Raw genomic sequence first — 17,835 nt, 5'->3', positions numbered from 1 at the left:
AGAAAGGTATATTTTTCCATAGCCTATAGAAGATTTCAATATGCACATTTGAATAAACGCCTTTTGCATGCGATGATGCCCAAAAGAAATACAGCAACAAGATATTTAGCGTAAGCATTATTCTATCACATCCAGAGTCTGCAAGTGCCATCCGCTCCGGCACTGACACACCAGGCTTGGCTCGGGTGCCAGTCGACATCCAACACACCGAGTTCGCCCGTGATCTTGTGGCCTTTGAGAACCTTGAGAGGTACGATGTTTGCGTTGCTAAGCATATCGCCGGTAACGCTGCCGTGGAAGATCTGTAGGGAGCCGTCGTCACTTGCATCAGCGAACAGAGGGTAGCGGCCGCTGGGGTGGAACTTGACGGCACGAATGGCCTTCTTGTGGTATCGCAATGTCTTGTATGGACGGGCAGACAGGTCGAGATCGTGCCACAGGAGACGGCGGTCGTAGGATCCGACAATGATGTTGTCACCACCAGAAGCCGAGGAGGAGGTCGGGTGAACGTCGAATGATGAAATCCATCGAGCACCTGGTTGTAGAATCTTGACCAGAAGCTGGCGGGAGAGATCGTACGCACGGATACTGCGTTGGTTGGCGACGAACAGGATAGGTTTCGAAGGGTGGAAATGCGCCGTCTGAGGGGGACCACCACCCTTGAGGCGCCGGCGGAAGGGGAATTGCGTGAGATGCTTCGAAACCGTGTGAATGGCAATGGCGACGGATGCTGGGGTGGAGGATCCAGGGCAAACGGTGACAAAGTAGTCACCTCTGCGATGCCAGGAGATAGACTTGGCGACATATCTCAGAGGAATCACCACCATAACACCGGCCTCAGCAAGAGCTGCTGACGGGCGGATCCACTGGGGAGGTGTGCTCTTCTTGTTTGCCTCTGCGGGCTTGGGAGCAGGAGCACTGGCAGCGTAACCCCAGCCAGCATCAAGGAGATCGATGCTAGTCTTCTCAAGTTCCGGATCCAGGATTGGGGGCACAGCAAGGAAGAGGTCGTCTCCGGCTGCGGCTGCGAGAATCACGGCGTCTTTGCCGGGTCTCCAGCGAACAACATTGACGGGGTCTTCATCACTGAGCTTCACACTCCATAGCTGACGACCGGTAAGAAGTTCCCAGACACGAGCAGTACCGTCATCTCCACCAGTTGCCAACCAGAGCCCAGAGGGATCAACGGCAAGACTCCTGACACGGCCCTTGTGACCTCTGAAGATAGTTGCGCATGTGGTCGGGAATGGCTTGAGCTCTTCAGGGCTAGGGAGTTTTGGCAACAGACTCTCAGGATCAATATTGAGCTTGCTTCTCCTAACCCTGGGTGCAAGGTAGAGGTCGAGACAACGCTCGAATTTCTCCTTGACAAAGCTTTCGTAGCCGGGAACTTTGCGCAGAGAGTCGTAATTAGTGGGCAGGAATTCACGCTCGCGGTCTTCAGGATCGGCCTCTTCCCACGCTTTCCTTTCTTTCTTGTCGGGTAGATACTCTGGCGGGGGGTGATAACTCTCCTCGTAACCAGGCGGAGGAAGCTTAGGTGCGGGCATGTGCATAGGATGATCAGGGCGTTCAGCCTCATCAGCCCAGATATCGTACTTAATGACATCTTCTTCGGTCTCGTCTTCCTCAGCTGGAGGCTTGTACGGCAGGATGCGGCCTTCTCTGATAGCCTTGACAATTTTCATGACCCGCTTGGCTTCGTGCTTCGAAGGCAAGAAGCGTCTCTTTGGCTCTGGGGCGGCGCTCAGGGGCATGATCTCCTCCTTGCTGGTGAACCACTCAACCATGGGTTCGTACGGATTGTAGCCCTCCTCTGGGATTTCGTTCATGTGTACCTTGCGCAGAAGTTCAAGCTCATCCTGGCTCAGCTCTAGCGGCTTTCCAGTAGACGGGTCGGTCAGACCGGTCCAGCCCTTAGGAATCTCGATGCTATCAAGCAGTGCATCCAGAGCTTCACCCTTCGCAGGTCGCATGATCTTCTTCCCGTTAATATTGTATCCAATGTGGGGATATTGGTCGTAAAACGACAGAGGAATATCGCCGATGGTGTTTGCATTTTCGTCGACATCAGAGTATTCCGAGTTATCGTCAGGGTTGATCTCGTCGTAGACATAACGGGGGTTCCCGTTGGCATCTTTTTCTATGCGGTAATTGGGCTTTTCGTCTTCGCTCGACTCGTCATCTTGCTCCTCTTTCTTTGCGCTGTTGACATTTACTCTGGATTTTCCACGAGATTGGACAAGTGCTCCCTTGTTGTCTTCCTCGTCTGACGGGATCTCATCACTGTCGAGTTCTTCCTCTTCGTCCTCTTCATCTTCGCTGAATTCATCGTTTATTTCAATTTCGGAATCACTTTCGTCTTCTTCCTCAGACAGATCCTGCGCATTGTCGGAAAGGACTCCGTCAAGGTCACCAGCATTGAGCTCGTCTCCGGAGACGGCCTCGGCTTCTTCCTCGACGTCGCGGGTGACCGCCTTGCGCTTCTTCGAGGCCTTGAAGCTACTCATCCTTGCCGGTGGCTGGTGGTCGAAGGATTGATTGATCGTCTCTCTCTTTCTTCTGCTCCGATACTTTTTTTCTTGGGTGGGCCAAGATTTCCCGGCGTCGGAGCATTGCTTTTCCTGACCGCCCACATGACTCACCGCCTTCTGTCTTTGCTCTCTCTCTCTCTCTATGAGGTCAAGAGAGCAACGACCCTTTTTTATTTTTTATTTTAAGAGCCGTGTTGCTATGGGACCTTTCACGCCCTTTCTCACAGATTTTCTCTGACTGCCTCTATCCAGTCTGCTAGAGCAGCCGCTTGCTTGCATTTATAAATAAAACGGACATAGAATATCTTCAGATATCCCCGGCATTATGGCGGGCATTTCTGACGCCCCCGCTCTATTATATCCACTATCAGACCTGCCTCTGTCTTTTAACGACAGCAGTTTCGCGGGCTCGGAGCCTGCTCCAAAAAGGCATGCCGCGTGTGATGAATGTCGTAAGTGTAAAATGCCATGGCGTCCTAACAGCCTTGCTTCCAACTCCGGAAACTGAACTATTCAATTTCGGACAGGAAAGCGTAAGCTGAGATGCTCTGGAGAGCTCACTGGCTGCTCGCGATGCGTAAAACAGGCGCTCTTCTGCCACTACTCGATACAGAAGCAAATGGGACGACCTCCGAAGAAGAAGTCACGTCTGGAAGATGATGGAAACTCCATGGATGTCTCAGATTCCGGCGGACTGGGGGACTTGGAGAGCAACCCGTTAGACTCTCGAACTTCCAGGGCTGATACTAAGTCTTCGACCGAGGCATTTCACCTATGTGCGCCGGTATTTCGCGCTGTGATATCGAGAGGTTCACAGGCTCCTTACAATTCATTGAGTGGGGATCAGGGCGGGCTCTTTCAGCAAGATGGATCGACCATGTTGGAACCTGTTATAGCCTCCGACAGTCCTTGGCCCGATTATGCGGCGGCAGCGTCAGCATCCTCGTTGATGCTTCCTAGAAACTCTGATTCGGCGGACAAGCAGTTCGACTCAGGGATGACATCCAATTTCTCTCTTCCGCAAGGCATCCCGCGATGCACCTGTCTCTCCTATCTATACCTCTGTCTCAGCAATCTGTCGACCCTGACCTCATTTCCAACCACCAATCAAACCATCCTGTCTCTTTATACAGCTGCTCGCACGGCAAGAGAGGTGATCCGCTGCGAGATCTGCCCACAGCAATACTCCACTGGTGTGCAAAATGTGATGCTCTTGGGCACTCTACTTAATATACTCGCAGATTCGTGGCTGCGGGTGTCTGAGGCAGATCCAGTTGAATTAGGAAAACAGTCAGCGCCTGCTGGATACGTTTCTACCGTATCAAGGGATCCTCGGAATGAGGCCTCGAGGTGGAGGGAATGGCTTATGCAGACCATTCGCCACGCTGTCATCGGCGGGCCAATTGAACCTGCAGCTTCAATAAAAGCCAAAGATACACCTGATGTGCTTTCCCTCATCAAAGAGATGGAAACACGTCAGAGAAGGTGGCACGCGGAAGGTACATCACCCTCTGAGATTCGAGGGTATTCGAATCAGCAATCCGAAGGGTGGGCATCGACCGAACAGAACGGCTGTAGCCCACTAAAGCCGAACGGCGACATAGATGAGAGAAACCTCCTCTGCCTTCAAATCGTCGGTCGCGCCAGAGAAGTTATTTCTAAATTCGGGTTCCAACCGCATGACTATCCTGATGGTGTTGTTGCATGAATGATGATTGCCCCTCATTGTGCGTTTTTGAGCAAATCTTTTTCATTTTCATTCTCCAACCGGAGTTCTTTCAGGATGGACATAAGGAACATTTTATTATATCTGGTATATTGTTGGGAACATGGGTGTGTTCGTCTACTTACCTTCTTTTCTCATGCAGGGTATATTATATGTGACTCAGCCTACCGTGGGGGTCGTAAATAGGAAAAACAAGCCAAGAATAAGGACATGATTTAATTAAAAGTTTCATTTTCTATTTTATTTGTTTTGCTCCGTCTCTCAACTTCATATGGTGGTACATGCATGAAATGAAATGACATGAGGGGCATCAAGCCCTTAAAAGAACAAGGCCGTGAAATGGTTCGGATGAGAGAATGGTACATGAGAAGTGCTCGAGAGTGCAACCAATAGATAGAATCTCCAGTAGACGAGAAGCTATCTTTATTCTTCGTCTTCGTCCGACTCGACAACGTAGCGGTGCTTCTTTCTGACCGGCGGCGAACCGGCACCGCCAGCGGGCTCTGGACTCTTCCGCTTTGGCGATGCTTCTCTCTCCTTTCGTGAAGACTTTGCGGGAGCCACATCGTCGTCTAGTTCGCCTTCAGCATCCTCATCTTCCAGCTCTTCTTCCTCCTCATCGTCATCGTCAACAACTTCGGGTTCTTCGTCACTGCCAACCAGGAAGCCATCGTCTTCGTCGTACTCGTCTTCCCTGGTGCGGCCACGGCGGTCGTATTCTTCTTCTTCGTCTGTGTAGATCTCTCCGCGGCGGTTGGGCTTGCGTGGTTTCTTTGCACGGGGCCTCGTTGTCATCATGCCGTCGTCGTCTTCGAGTCCACCGACAGTGAGACCAGCTCCACCGGTACGGTATGACATACCGACACGACGGCCCCGGTCCAGGTCGCGGTCTGCCAGCTGCTGTCGCCGGCGAGCAGCTTTGAGCTTCTCCCGCTCAGCCATCTCTGCTTGTTTCTTCGCAAGCTCGGGGTCCTCTTTCACGTCAATGACGGTGACCGTGCCGTCAGGGTTCTTCCTGCCTGCGCGAGCAGCAGCAGCCATTGCTTCCTGGAGACGTTGCACAGCATCATCTGTTTCGTGTGTAGTCGGTAAAATCGTGAGACCGTGTGTAAGATGGGACGTTAAGTGGAAGACGGACGCCCTCTCAGCAGCGGCTCCCAGGTAAGCATGAGCATCGAACTCTGACTCGTAGTCACCGGCCTTGTTGAGCGGTGCAAGCGGCTTCGAGGATATTCTGTATTGTTCCTGTGGTGCGGAAGCGAGCTGTAGAGTCAAGGAGCCATCCTCCCACCGGATGATGCGAGCATTGGACTGGAGACTCGACGGGTCGTTAGGGTCGAATCGCCAACACAGTGAAGTGGAAGCTGTCGAGAACGGGGGTGCCACGTAGGTTTCTGGGTTAAATTCTTCCGTTTCAATTGACAGGAAGTTCGGGACGGTTAGAGTATACACCTGGGGCCAACGATGTCAGTTTGATTATCCCATGGCTTCCCGTTGAGACATACCTCTCCATTGGAAGACTCTGGTTCGGGCGCACGTCCGAGATTTAGGTCCATGACATTGAGTGTCTCTCTGTAACCTCCCTCTTCGCCCTCGTCATAATCCATGCGGTCCCCAGCTCTGTCGTAGCGACCCTCATCATCCCCCGAGTCTAGCTCTTCGTCGTCGATTGTGCGTCTGGGTCGTTCACTGGGCCTGTCAGCATGGGGCATATATTTTTATACATAGTTTAATACATAGTGTTGCCATACTCTTCTAAGTCTCCGTCAGAACCGAAAAGGTCTGCATCGTCATCTGCATTGAGCTTGTCCGATCCGAGAGGACTCTCTGCGCGGCCATTGGGACTAGCACTGCGTTCGCTGGCAGACGGGCTCTGGACACGACTGGCATCCGTGCTGCGCCCTGGACGGCGAACGACCTCTTCATCTGAGGAAGACATGACCTCCTTCTAAGTCTCTGTAGATGTGTTGGACGCGCTGGAGAGCTTCGGGAAGATAATCAAGCAGGAGAAAAGCAGCGCAGCGCAGTCGGGAAGATGGTTGTAAGAAGTGATGGAGGTGAGTTAGCAGAGAGTTCCGTCGATGCGTCTGCCCCTCCCAAGTTATAAAAAAAAAGGTTCACCGCAGAGTGGCGTGTCGGAGTCTCTATCCTTCATTCATCCATCCATCCCAGCCTTCATTTCGAAGCAGCTCCTCGCGATCGGGCACTATCCCTCAACAGGCGGCCGGAGATACTGATGTTCCAGGTAGTCAGTAGTAGTTAGTCGGTTCTGGTGTTGGTCGCGCCGCTGCAAGCTCCACAACGGGGATGGAGATACACGCCAGAACTGTCTTGGGCTCACTTTCACTCTCCTTCTCTCGTCTCAGGATTGCGGTCGTGCTCTGTGTTGGAGGTTTCATCTAAGGTCATTTGTCTGTGTCTATCAGTGACCAGTTCTTTTCTTTGTCCTTTCTTTTCCCTCACAATGGCGACCTTCTTTCAGAGCGTGTAAGTGCATTCCCCAACTTTTGCTGGCTTACCCCCCGACACCCTATCCTATCGCTCTCCGCTCCTCGACCCCCCTTTACCCCGTGCTTCTGAATGACAGGACCATGTGCGCCCCAACACTGCAAAGGCTCCCTTGCCTTTAAATACACTGGTCTCACCTGCTCAGACATGTTGCGCATCCAGCTCACTCCCCATCAGTGAATGGGTTGATGGTTTTCATCTGAAACTGTGTTGCTGATATCTTTGTCTTCATCTATCTAGTCGCCAGGGGTTTGGCAGGGGAGGTAACAACAAAAACAACTCGCCCAAGATGAACAACGGTGCCCCAAACCAGGCTCCCGTGGCATATCCAGCTCAGGGGGGCGTCATGTCCCATTCCCCCTCCGTCAACTCGACCCTCTCGGTGGACAGCGCCGCGACCGTCAACGAGAACAATGACTCGGCCAAGTATTTCTTCCAGGAGAAGTACGCCCCGTTGAATGTGAAGGGAAACTTCTTGACCTTGTGTGCCTGTCCCAAAAATGTCGAGTTGGGAGAGTGGTTGGCTCATCAGAGTATGTCGATATCAGCCGCAGCGGTTCTAGAATGGCGGGGCTAATACACAACAGTTGTCGAGCAGTACCGTCTACTCCACGGTATGCTCCAGGTGATCCAAGAAGTGAACACCGTGACTGGGCTTCCAATCTGCAATGAAAACACCTGCCCCACCATGTCAGCTGGCCGGTCAGTTTCGTTCTCTCAATCCAGATGCTGTCGACGATGTCACTGACGGATCTTTAGATTGACATACACATGGCTGGTGGACGGACGTGCGGCAAAGATTTCTGCCCCCAAGTTTATCAATCGTGTCGAGAAGTGGATTGTCAGCAAGATCCATGACCCCGTCATGTTCCCTACGGACCCGGTCAATGGTGTGCCTCGCACTGCCGTTGGAGATGCTGCGAGTGGAGACGACTGGATTGGAAAGTCCAGCGGCTTCCCTCAGACCTTCTACAAGGACTGCCAGGGTATCATGAAGCAGATGTTTCGCTGCTACGCGCACCTGTATCATGGACACTGGCTCGATCCGTTCTGGCACATCAACCGCCATGAGATGCTGAATATGAGCTTCGTCCACTTCGTCACTGTCGCCAAATACTACAAACTGGTCGCTGACAAGGAGATGGAGCCGATGCAACCCCTCATCGACCTGTTCATCAAGCAGGAGAAGATTCCTCCGGAAGCTATTGCAGGTCACTGGGCTCAACAACAGCAACAGCAGCCACAGCAGCCACAGAGTACGGCGTGATCGAGCAGGATCCATCACGGCGTAGAAGAAGAACAAATTTCTTTCAAATACACCATACACTCCTGGTTGCATCTGATGGATGACAATGGCATATCTTCTAACCTGGCGTTGGATGTTCGCTTCTTTTTTTTTTTCCCAGTTCCTTGTTGTTGTTGTCTTCTGGTGGACAGATGAAGTGAACGGATACCTGCTGTCCTGATCCGAAATTCGGTGATATATTCTATTTTCTTATGTTCTGCATGGCGATATTGAAAACCCCAGTTTGTTATCTAGCATGTCTAGTTTTGTTGTTGATGGAGCGTCAGTTCTTTACGGGTCCTTCGGTCGGGACAGAGCAGAGCATGCTTTTTTCTTTTCCTGTTTACGGTCAGCTAGACAAACACTGTTCTGTGGTTTGTTCTTATGGATCTAGCATGATGGTCAGTGGCCGTATTGAGGTCACAAGATGGAAATAAAAAGAGCTGTCTAGAATTATTAGTGCGTAGTTTTTCCCTTGCAACATGAATGATAACATCACATTCGGTGACGGAATCTTGGGTGTCCCTGATATTCGAAAAATCACAACTCAATTCGAATGCTTCTCCCTTTTCATAACCAGACGGGTGTATCTTGAGAAGAGCGTCTCGATTCTCCATGCTCACTTCGACTTGACTACCCCCATTCTGACTGTCAAGGCTATCAGTCGATGTCAGCCGTAGGACTCGGCCATCTCTGCAGCGTCAGCTTACCGAGCCTGTATCAATGACATTCAATCCTGAGGTCTGCATCAAAGCCCTGTACTGAGATGCTGCGTGGTCCTTCGAAGCAGGGTCCAGTTCTCCCTACGGAGACAGCCAACGGCGGCCTTCTCTCAACAAAATATCTATTCTGCTGGATGTGACAGCTGCACCCGGTAAGACTTCACAGATAAACACCCTCCTCTTCCGTTTCCACATCCTGCTGCCCCGTTGCTGGCATGCTCTGCTGAGATGAAGTCCCATTTGTCGTAGCAGCACTCGCACCACCAACCCGTGCTTCCCCTCCCTCTATCCCACTTCCACCCGTCCCATTAATCCCATTAACCCCAGACGCATGCGCCGCAGCAGAATCAGCAGTCGACGCCTCCTCTCCCTCAGCAGCCACAGTTCCCTGCTCCTCTGTATCCGCATCAAGCTCTATCCACTGCTGTCCCCGCTCCTCAACCTCCGCCTTGCACAACTCTACCCTCTCGTTCATCGTCTCGATAACCCCCTCGTTTTCAGAGATGTAGCTCTCCAACTCGCGCTTGTCGCTCTCTGTTTCCGTGGATTCTTCGATGAATAGCTTCAGTTCTGCGTTCGAGCGGTGGAGATGCGCGATCGAGTTGCGGATCTCAGATACTTTGGCGTAGACGGCGGAGAGGGGGAGGGCTTTGAGCGCCTCTGCGAAGGCGGCGGGGGTGATGGGTTGTGGTTCGGAGGACATGGTTGAGGTTATATGAGGTTGTTGTGAGGGCTAGGCGGTAATACAGAGGTATGAGGTTATTTCAGGATGGAGGGTAAGAGGCTCTGGAATATCAGTAGCTAATAGTTTAATGTCTGGGGAAGAAAAGGCTCACGCCGATCGCTATCGCGGTTATCGCTATCATCACGTGGCGTCGCATCTGCGAGAAGTAGTTATATACATCACGTTAAACAAGAATAAAAATATATATATACTATTCTGATTTAGCACAATCTTTCTACGGTGGTTTAATGTGAGATATGAGGTATGATAATGCGGAAATAGATCATTATAAGTGGATCTATGTCCAAAGGTAGCTATCTACTCATTCTATGTTGGAACTATGTACAGTAGGTACATACTGACTAGGACTCATACCATAAGCAGATCCCCAAGCGGAATATCAAAAAGCAGATTTCCATAGCATATTCCTAGATAATACCGTCAACCTCACTACTACATGCTCCCCTTCTTACTGCAGGTAGCCTCGAGTCCGTCTTGTTGATCTCTCGCTGTCTTGTCCGGAACAATCGACCGGAAGCCGGAGAAACCCAGAGCGGAAGCTCCGCGCATCCCATCGCATCTCGATCGTCCTAGTCGCCGCAAAACCTCCGGCGTGCAGCGCAACGTCAGCCTCATAATCCCGTGGAGATGAGCAATGTATTCTCCATAGGATGGCGGATCCCATGCCCGGGGCTCCGGGCATCCTCCAACTCTCTCCTCTCTGGCCCAGCCATATTCCGCCCGGCGGTTTCGTACTCGTACTTCCGCGAGTTGCCCGCGCAGCGCCTCTATAGTTCACAGAGAAAGCTCATCTCCCCGCTAGGACTGGGATATTTGACTTTCCCCCGCACATCTTTCAACTCAAATCAACCTCCTTCCTCGTTCCTTACGAGATCTGCTAAGACGAAAAGTACACCAGCTCCCAAACCCAACGAACCGGTCGAACATGGCGTCCCCATCAGCTCTAAACCGCTCTCCGCCGCGGAGATCAACAAGATCTTTGGCCCGAATAAAATCTCTCCAGCAATGGGAAATCGCATTCTTTCCGTCCTACAAGGCCGTCGTATCAACGGTACTCTCGACCTCGACCTTCCGTCCGACATAGCCCGCTCTGCGCGCCCGTTCGTTATCGATGCCGGTCTACAATGGCTGCGGAAGAATCGCCCAATGGACGAGGATGCTGCTATTCTCGCACGGATCGAACGGGAGGAACAAGAAGAAGAGGAGAGGCTGAGGAGCCTGTATAAGCCGCAGAGCGGCCACTATGATGCGGAATTGGGCAAGGCCAATGATCCCTGGGGAAAGAGTGTTTTGCAGGAATATCGAGAACAGAACGAGGCGCGCCTCTTGGCGGAACAGGAGCAGAAGCGCAAAGAATGGCTGGAGGGCGAAGCCAAGGATTACGAGAAGATCACCAAGGCGCTGAAAAGGAATACGGAACTGCAGAAATTTGAAGAATCAGCGGTCGTTGAGGGTGGGTATTATCTTCTCATCTGGGGTGTCTTTATATGGCCAGTTTCTAACGATCCTGAAAGCTCGTCCCCGTGCTGATCCCAGTGAGCGTCCGCTGCTGGCTTGGATCCAAAAGCATCATCTGCGCGCTACGAACAATGATATCGACACCTCGAACCTGACAACCGTAAGTGCCCGGCGTACCGCAACTATATAATCGGCTCCACTGACTTCTGCTAGGCCCGCCGAATTCTTCCTGCTCTTGGCGTGACCCTGCTTACCCTTGGTCTGTGCTATGTGTTCGCCGAGACGTATGACCCTCCATCTCACAAGGACCGTATGTGGCGAGACATTCCGCCGGCGGCAGCAACTGTCCTGGCCATCATAGGTCTCAACCTAAGTGTCTTTACCTTGTGGAAATTCTGGCCACCCGCATGGAGAATGCTCAACAAGTACTTCATCAGCGTGCCTATCTACCCGCACGCGTTGAGCGTGGTGGGCAGTGTCTTCAGTCATCAGCAGGTGAAGCATCTTGCTACAAACATGGTGATTCTATGGTTCATCGGAACAAGACGTAAGTTCATAACCTCGACTCCTTTTCCAGTTCGAGGGCTAAATTAACTCCGCCGTCTAATTCAGTCCACGACGAAATCGGCCGTGGTAACTTCCTAGCCCTATTCATGGCATCCGGCGTGATCGGCTCCCTTACCTCTCTCAGCGCACATGTGCTCACGAAGCAATTGACCGTAACCTCTCTCGGTGCCTCCGGCGCCATTGCCGGTCTCGTCGCTGCATGGTGTATGATTCACTCAAAGTACGTACCCTATTCCCTAAGCTCCCCAATTTCTCCAATCCAACACTAACACACAAAACTCAGCGACAAACTCACCCTCTGGTTCCTCCCTCGCGAGTGGCAAGACACCATCTCTGCCCGTGGCTCCGTCTTCCTCACAGGCATCGTGCTCTTCGAAGCCATCAGCCTCTTCACCCCCTTCCGCGTCGCTGCGTTAGACCACTGGGCCCATCTAGGCGGCTACCTAACCGGCGCAGCGTGGGCGTCGTATTGGAAAATCAAGCGAGATAGGGAGAAGAAGAAACGAAGAGAGGAACTGGGTATTCTGGGGAGGTTGTTTTCAGATTAATCGGTCGATCAATTTTATCGATTGGTTTACATGAAATAGACTATTTAAGGAAATTGTAGAAATACCCTGCTCTATTTTATATACGTGCTGAATCCCCGATAAAAAGTTATGATTACAAATTATATCAGATTTACTAACGTAGAACTACGACATGCTTATGTCAATAGAGAAAGGGTCTAATAGCTAAATGCGAGGAATAGATAAAGCAGACTAGGATTCAGGCAAATAAGCATTGATCCAGACGAGGGGCAAAGGATATTCAATGACATAACTCAATAACCCCGACTCTAAGACACGATTCCAAGTTAATCGACTGTTCAAGACAAGTAGTGGGAGAAAAAAAAAAATCAGATCCAATGAATAACGATATACATAGTTAGAGGACGATCGAGGACAACAGCGTAGATAAATGAGAACCCAATAGGCAAAATCCAAGCAGCTTTTCTGTTGATACTTGGCTTGCTGAACTGTGGAAAGGGATTATTTCAGTGATTGCTAGTGACAAGATGAATAGGTCTACTGCACGCAGATCCAATATTGCCTGAAATAAGCAACTGACAAATTGGAATTAGACAACCTTAGAGCTCTCATTAGAGCCTCAAGGTGATCAAGACTGGCAAGGTAATTTTCGGCTCATACTTGGGAATTTAAATCTACTAAGATCCAGCCACGTCTTGCAGTATTAGTCTATGAATGATACACGTTGATGACTTGCATGATCATACTTTCCTCCTTGAACACCTTGTGCCCCCAACTTTCAGCTTCTGCCACCGGGCACTTATTTGCATTAGCATTGGATGATAACAAAATGCTCTGATTCCATTCAGCTACACTTGAGGCGAAGGAGAGAGGAACTTTGCCACCGCACGAACCGGTGAATATCCTCGAGGTGATTATATTTAGTGAGACGCTCAAGGCGTATATTCGATAGACTTCGCCTCCCTAGGCGCAATCAGGATCACAGATCCGCCATATGATCATTCAAGGATTCACACAGCTGAAAGGAACCATGGCCCAGCAAGTTCTCTCATCTCGCTACATCCAACCCATTCGCCTTATCGCTCTTCTGAAGCAGTTATTCCCTGAAGGAAGTTTTGAAGTTAAAGTGAGTCAAATCATTTTCTCCTTCGTGCACATGGTCTTGTCCGAGACTGTGACACCTGTGTTCTCTTGACAGGGAAGTACATTTCAGCGCAAGATATTCAGCTCAATTAACTGGTCACATTATTCTTACCGTGCTGACATCCTCCTGATAGGAGCGTCTTGGGCGGCTCGTAATTGTCGCTCCTGCTCATTTGACCGAGGTATGATCCGAGCCTCGCTCATTGCGCATCCTACCCTTGCGTCCTAGTCCTGCATTTCTAGCGCTACCGCTGATCTTGACCCGTCAATACTTAGGAGCAGATTCAATCATGTTCTACCGAGGGCTAGATGTTTGACATGATAGAGTAGGATTATAAATAGGGGCGTCCATGGCAATAAGCCTCAATCCGAAAGTTTTCCATAGGGGGTTTTCACAGTATAGATAATCAATCAATACATGCTTTTTCCTATAACCTTGTCCATCAAATAAAGCAATATTATTTTTATCAAAATGCAACGTTCAACTTCCCACGTCAATAACTGGTCCGAAATGTCAAACTATCGGTATAATCCTGAGCCTCAAGTGATCGAGAGCAAGTATATCAATCCTCGAGCACTTATTGAACTCCTTCGAGACGTGTACGGGACATCGGAGAAAGGCCAAAACAACTTTCTCGTTGAGGTCTGAATCACCTAATTGCTGATCTATGATCTTCCATGTTAAGTATGCTAACTCGCTCTTGCACTAAAAGCTGAGGCTCAACCGTTATAAGATTTACAGGCCGTCCTCCTCGAACGATATTATTAACGCTGTAAGACTCAGTTTGTCTTTTCTTTTCTTTTTTTATTATTCTGCTCGTGAGAGGTTCTGATATAACTACACAGCGTCAGATTAGTTCTTGTCAAAGAATGGCAAGATGGCGATGACCAATATCCCCAGTCACCATTCAGATTACCGATAGTTATCAATTATTTTTTTTTTCTTCTCTCTCATTCATGTTTCAACTTATTTTCGTTTAAATGCTGTCATACTGCATACTTAGCGGAAGTCGCTTTTTCGGATTTGTACAATGAAAAGATGTCATTTTAATAACAGCCGCATATTAACTCAAACAGTCAAGTGATGTTCACACCGACTTTCCCTGCGCAAGATTCCAACCACCTATGAAGCCATTCTCAAGCTAGCAAGGATGCCTCGTGATGCATAACGATAAGAACTTACGAGCCACCCTAGTACTGCATTCATGCCTGACATTCCAAGCGCTGGTGAACCGTCAACGTCTCTTAGCGAAGGGCATCTTTGATAGAAGGCTGTCTTGCCCACAGGATCACATGGGCTAAGTTAGGTATCCAGCGAGAAGTCGACAAAATTGTAAAAAGAACTAGACATGAGTTATAAAGGCTGACATGATGCGGTCTGTGTTATGCCCACCTTCATTGCCTAGCTCGCTCTTTATTTGCTGCCTCGTGCAGCAGACACAACCGAGTGGCACTGTGTATGCGCTTACTCTCCCGCAAACCCGGTCCTCTTACCGCTCACCCTGAGATATTGCCGAAGGCGGGGTTGTGTGAGGCTCTGACATGCAGCTGAAATGGCATGCATAATGCTAAAAAAGAAAAATCACAGTTTTCGAGCTGAAAATGCATCTTCGAGTGAAGGGCTTCCGGGCGTGGGGTGAAAAGGAAGGGAGATACTTGATTTGATTGCGAACTTCGCCGTAGAGTTCTTACCAGGCTTATTTAGACAGTCTGAGGAAGAAGGAAGACTTGAAAGGCAATATAGAAGGGTTATGTTTAAATCGCTGTAACGATATCGATTCTGCCAAGGTGTTCAGATTTAACACCGGCGATAAATTAAGTGGTGATAATGGCTTCAATGTGTCTTGAAGCCGAAAGAGCATCACTGGAAATCAAAGTCAATAAAAAAGCCCCCTTTTTGTTTAGATCTACCGATGATGGTATTCAATTATATTATCTACCTCTAGATGCACGTGGGAATAGCATGTGTGGGGAAAATGATAAAGACCATTCTACAATACAGGTGGTCGCGGACCTTGAGCAGCTTTATTCTTTGAAAAAGGTATGTAGTTCAATATGCGTTGTTGCAGCATCTATCTTTTCAGATTCTATACTACTTGAGGCCAGCTTGAATACCGAGCGTTATTCAGTATTGTATTGTATTAACTTCAAGTTCAGGCCTCAGTACATCAATCTCAAGTTTTCATTATCCGACACGAGAATACCTGGGGAAGGCTCAAGATCTGTCGCAATGTCTTCGAAGAATTTGCAAGGCAATACAAAATATTTCCGCGTTTCTGGCAACACATGCTTTCCTTTGGCTGGAGACACAACGAGAACGAATTTGGCTTCGCAGGGTTTCAATTCCGCGATTTTGCCGTAGGAAGAACAGGATCCAATAATGCCTGCGGTCAGTCCTAGTTACTATTGCCATCCATTCAGTCTGAACCATAGCTGACGCGGATGTAGAATTTTCGTATATTCTCCGACGCGTGGAACCCAATGGACGAGATCTCACTGATGGCCAATCGCCCTGGTCGATTCGACAGACTGCAATATATCATAAAATTGCCCCTGGTGACATTCCAGACTTAGCTATTACCTCTCGAGAGATCCGACCAATATCTACATTTCTGCTAGTGGCACCATCTTTATTTGCTGAGAGGCATATTCTTCGCGGCGTTGAGAGAGCACGAGAGGCTGAAGAACCCATTTCGCCTTGGTATGTCCATTGGGTTCTTATGACTGATAGCTTGAGGGACTGGAAAGATTACATGGCGTGGGTGGAGAACAAATTGAAGGAACAGGTCGGTAGCTCCAATTCTGAGAAACAATTTCAAGCCCACTTACACTGTGAGGGATTTTTTTCACATAATAGACAGAAAAGATTCTACTTGCTCAGCTCTCGATGAAAGACAGATCAGTGGCTCAGCAGGTGGATGGAAACATCACCTTTCTCGATCGCCAACACATCCACGAGCTCGAAGAGTACACCATCGATATGAAGATGATCCTCGTAAACATGTTGAACAATATAGTTCAGGTCCGCGACCAGTGTCAAAAGGACTGCTTAGATAATTCCACTGAGCGAGTGCAGACTTGTGTGTACTTCCTGGAAGAGTTTAACAGCTATGTTCGAGAAGCAGATATGTACGTCCAACGTGCCGAGTTCTTGTCAGAAAAAGTGCGATCGACTGCACAAATGGTGAGTCGACTGTCTTTAAGATTATCAAGACATGCATTTACTAAGTTTTATCCTTCAGTTGTCAACCCTCCTGGACTACGAAGAAGCAAAGGCCCTGAAAGATTTAGGCATCGCATCGCAACGGGATGGCAAGTTTCTGTCAGCTCTTACGGTTAGTTAGCTCTACATCCGACCACTATATAATACTTATGGTCTAACTATTCTATTCACAGCTCAAAAGTGCTCTAGATGCATCAGCTGTCAAGGTTCTCACTGTCATCAGCTTGGTCTATCTTCCAACGACTGTTGTCGCCGTAAGTTAATCCTGTTCCTATCTAGAGACGACACAATCACTGAGAAAATTCAGAACTTCTTTTCAACGACGTTCGTCAAAACTGATAATGATGGAAAGACGCACGTATCGACAGAAGCCTGGATTCTCGCAGCTATTTCGATACCCCTGACCTTTCTAACGGTCGTCCTTTGGTGGTTGTTCGTTCATCTGAGTACTATAACTGTGGAATTGCCAGACAATGAGGCCCAACCGCCAAGAACACTCGGTAAAGTGAAGCTTCTTAGCTGGTTGCTGCCATGGAAGCCATCGCGAAAGTCCTCAGATCTGGAAACGGGAATCGTGCCGGGTGGTTCCTTGCCTGATGTGTTGACGGAGGGAGTATGCACTTCCAATACAAAAATGCTGAAGCACTGATCTGTAGTAGCCATGGCTGATTGTAGATGGCTGGAACATACCAGGTTATAGAGGTCGTTTTAAAACATGCTTACTATGTCGTTATAATTGTACTATTTAGATCTTATCATTCTTTACTGCGGCACCCAGGGGAAGGGGGACATCGAGAGCTTAACAAAAAAGAAACGAGTACCAAACCTCTTACTTCGTAAAAAGCCTATAGAAGAAAAAACAACAAATAGTACTTAGTAACCCGACAGTTTGATCCTTCTATAACAGGCTGCGGTGAGTCAGCCCGGCCAATCGAGTTCCCTGCAAGACACGGGATGAATATATCCTGTCACAATGAATGGCTAGAGCACTCAAGACATCTTCAGCCTCAGAATTAGAACATGTTTGGTCTATTGATCGATAAGATATATTCTTCATAGGGTGGTTCAGGGTAAACGCCTTGAGCATCTATTCTGCGTCACTGTAATGTAGCTGTCCTAGGAGGGTTTATCTTCCTACCCAAACGCCGCTCGGATAATTAGATCTTCAGCTCTCAACATCACATCTCATAGACAAGTTTAGTGTTCACATGAACACATTGATCCCACTAGGCAGAAGCGGGGCGCTTTTTTGCAAGAGGCTCTTGGTCTTGATCGCAATAGTGCCGGACTGCATATGTGCATCTAGGCTGAGGCTCTGGCGAAAGGTGCACCCAGACAAGGTCGTATGTGCTTAATGCACCAGCTCTCTATCTTAGATCATCCAGCACATGGGAAGC

At 49.2% G+C, this 17,835-nt stretch overlaps 7 protein-coding genes across 7 annotated transcripts; 4 read left to right on the top strand and 3 right to left on the bottom strand.

Annotated features, from left to right (window-relative positions):
• Position 1: 1 nt before the first annotated feature.
• Positions 2-2,580, bottom strand: C8Q69DRAFT_451998 (ribosome biogenesis protein erb1). The gene has a single exon (XM_028629539.1). The coding sequence runs from the start codon at positions 2,508-2,510 to the stop codon at positions 126-128; it is 2,385 nt and encodes a 794-aa protein (XP_028489321.1). The 5' UTR covers positions 2,511-2,580; the 3' UTR covers positions 2-125.
• A 114-nt stretch (positions 2,581-2,694) lies between these two features.
• C8Q69DRAFT_451997 (putative C6 finger domain protein) lies at positions 2,695-4,472 on the top strand. Its single transcript, XM_028629538.1, has 2 exons — positions 2,695-2,986; positions 3,062-4,472. Exons 1-2 carry the CDS (start codon positions 2,860-2,862, stop codon positions 4,240-4,242), a joined length of 1,308 nt encoding a protein of 435 aa, XP_028489320.1. The 5' UTR covers positions 2,695-2,859; the 3' UTR covers positions 4,243-4,472.
• A 211-nt stretch (positions 4,473-4,683) lies between these two features.
• C8Q69DRAFT_440750 (Leo1-like protein-domain-containing protein) lies at positions 4,684-6,199 on the bottom strand (the record flags this gene model as incomplete). Its single annotated transcript, XM_028628685.1, has 3 exons — positions 4,684-5,712; positions 5,766-5,955; positions 6,012-6,199. The coding sequence occupies 3 exons, from the start codon at positions 6,197-6,199 to the stop codon at positions 4,684-4,686; spliced, it is 1,407 nt and encodes a 468-aa protein (XP_028489319.1).
• A 553-nt stretch (positions 6,200-6,752) lies between these two features.
• Positions 6,753-8,221, top strand: C8Q69DRAFT_32828 (Mob1/phocein). The gene is made up of 3 exons (XM_028627440.1): positions 6,753-7,301; positions 7,356-7,470; positions 7,528-8,221. The coding sequence occupies exons 1-3, from the start codon at positions 7,058-7,060 to the stop codon at positions 8,033-8,035; spliced, it is 867 nt and encodes a 288-aa protein (XP_028489318.1). The 5' UTR covers positions 6,753-7,057; the 3' UTR covers positions 8,036-8,221.
• A 300-nt stretch (positions 8,222-8,521) lies between these two features.
• C8Q69DRAFT_451992 (hypothetical protein) lies at positions 8,522-9,584 on the bottom strand. Its single transcript, XM_028629537.1, has 2 exons — positions 8,764-9,584; positions 8,522-8,701 (listed from the first exon to the last, which is right to left on the bottom strand). Exon 1 carries the CDS (start codon positions 9,476-9,478, stop codon positions 8,936-8,938), a length of 543 nt encoding a protein of 180 aa, XP_028489317.1. The 5' UTR covers positions 9,479-9,584; the 3' UTR covers positions 8,522-8,701; positions 8,764-8,935.
• A 563-nt stretch (positions 9,585-10,147) lies between these two features.
• C8Q69DRAFT_503194 (putative rhomboid family protein) lies at positions 10,148-12,093 on the top strand (the record flags this gene model as incomplete). The annotated part of the gene is made up of 5 exons (XM_028632468.1): positions 10,148-10,973; positions 11,035-11,138; positions 11,192-11,525; positions 11,591-11,765; positions 11,829-12,093. The coding sequence occupies 5 exons, from the start codon at positions 10,148-10,150 to the stop codon at positions 12,091-12,093; spliced, it is 1,704 nt and encodes a 567-aa protein (XP_028489316.1).
• Positions 12,094-15,043: 2,950 nt separating this feature from the next.
• Positions 15,044-17,087, top strand: C8Q69DRAFT_440746 (hypothetical protein; the record flags this gene model as incomplete). The annotated part of the gene is made up of 8 exons (XM_028628684.1): positions 15,044-15,256; positions 15,373-15,604; positions 15,664-15,916; positions 15,947-16,001; positions 16,097-16,399; positions 16,458-16,550; positions 16,612-16,692; positions 16,746-17,087. The coding sequence occupies 8 exons, from the start codon at positions 15,044-15,046 to the stop codon at positions 17,085-17,087; spliced, it is 1,572 nt and encodes a 523-aa protein (XP_028489315.1).
• Positions 17,088-17,835: the final 748 nt, after the last annotated feature.

Source organism: Paecilomyces variotii (genome assembly GCF_004022145.1).
Source record: "Paecilomyces variotii strain CBS 101075 chromosome Unknown C8Q69scaffold_1, whole genome shotgun sequence".
Taxonomy (NCBI): Eukaryota; Fungi; Ascomycota; class Eurotiomycetes; order Eurotiales; family Thermoascaceae; genus Paecilomyces; species Paecilomyces variotii.
Note: the sequence above shows the minus strand (reverse complement) of the source record. Positions and strands in the feature narration are given on the sequence as shown.

Excerpts from the sequence above, each read along its gene's own strand:
- C8Q69DRAFT_451998 (XM_028629539.1), bottom strand. The coding sequence starts at position 2,510 with ATGAGTAGCTTCAAGGCCTCGAAGAAGCGCAAGGCGGTCACCCGCGAC.
- C8Q69DRAFT_451997 (XM_028629538.1), top strand. The coding sequence starts at position 2,860 with ATGGCGGGCATTTCTGACGCCCCCGCTCTATTATATCCACTATCAGAC. Across the intron at positions 2,987-3,061 it reads TGCCGCGTGTGATGAATGTC|GAAAGCGTAAGCTGAGATGC; the intron begins GTAAGTGTAAAA and ends AATTTCGGACAG.
- C8Q69DRAFT_32828 (XM_028627440.1), top strand. The coding sequence starts at position 7,058 with ATGAACAACGGTGCCCCAAACCAGGCTCCCGTGGCATATCCAGCTCAG. Across the intron at positions 7,302-7,355 it reads AGAGTGGTTGGCTCATCAGA|TTGTCGAGCAGTACCGTCTA; the intron begins GTATGTCGATAT and ends AATACACAACAG. Across the intron at positions 7,471-7,527 it reads CCCACCATGTCAGCTGGCCG|ATTGACATACACATGGCTGG; the intron begins GTCAGTTTCGTT and ends ACGGATCTTTAG.
- C8Q69DRAFT_451992 (XM_028629537.1), bottom strand. The coding sequence starts at position 9,478 with ATGTCCTCCGAACCACAACCCATCACCCCCGCCGCCTTCGCAGAGGCG.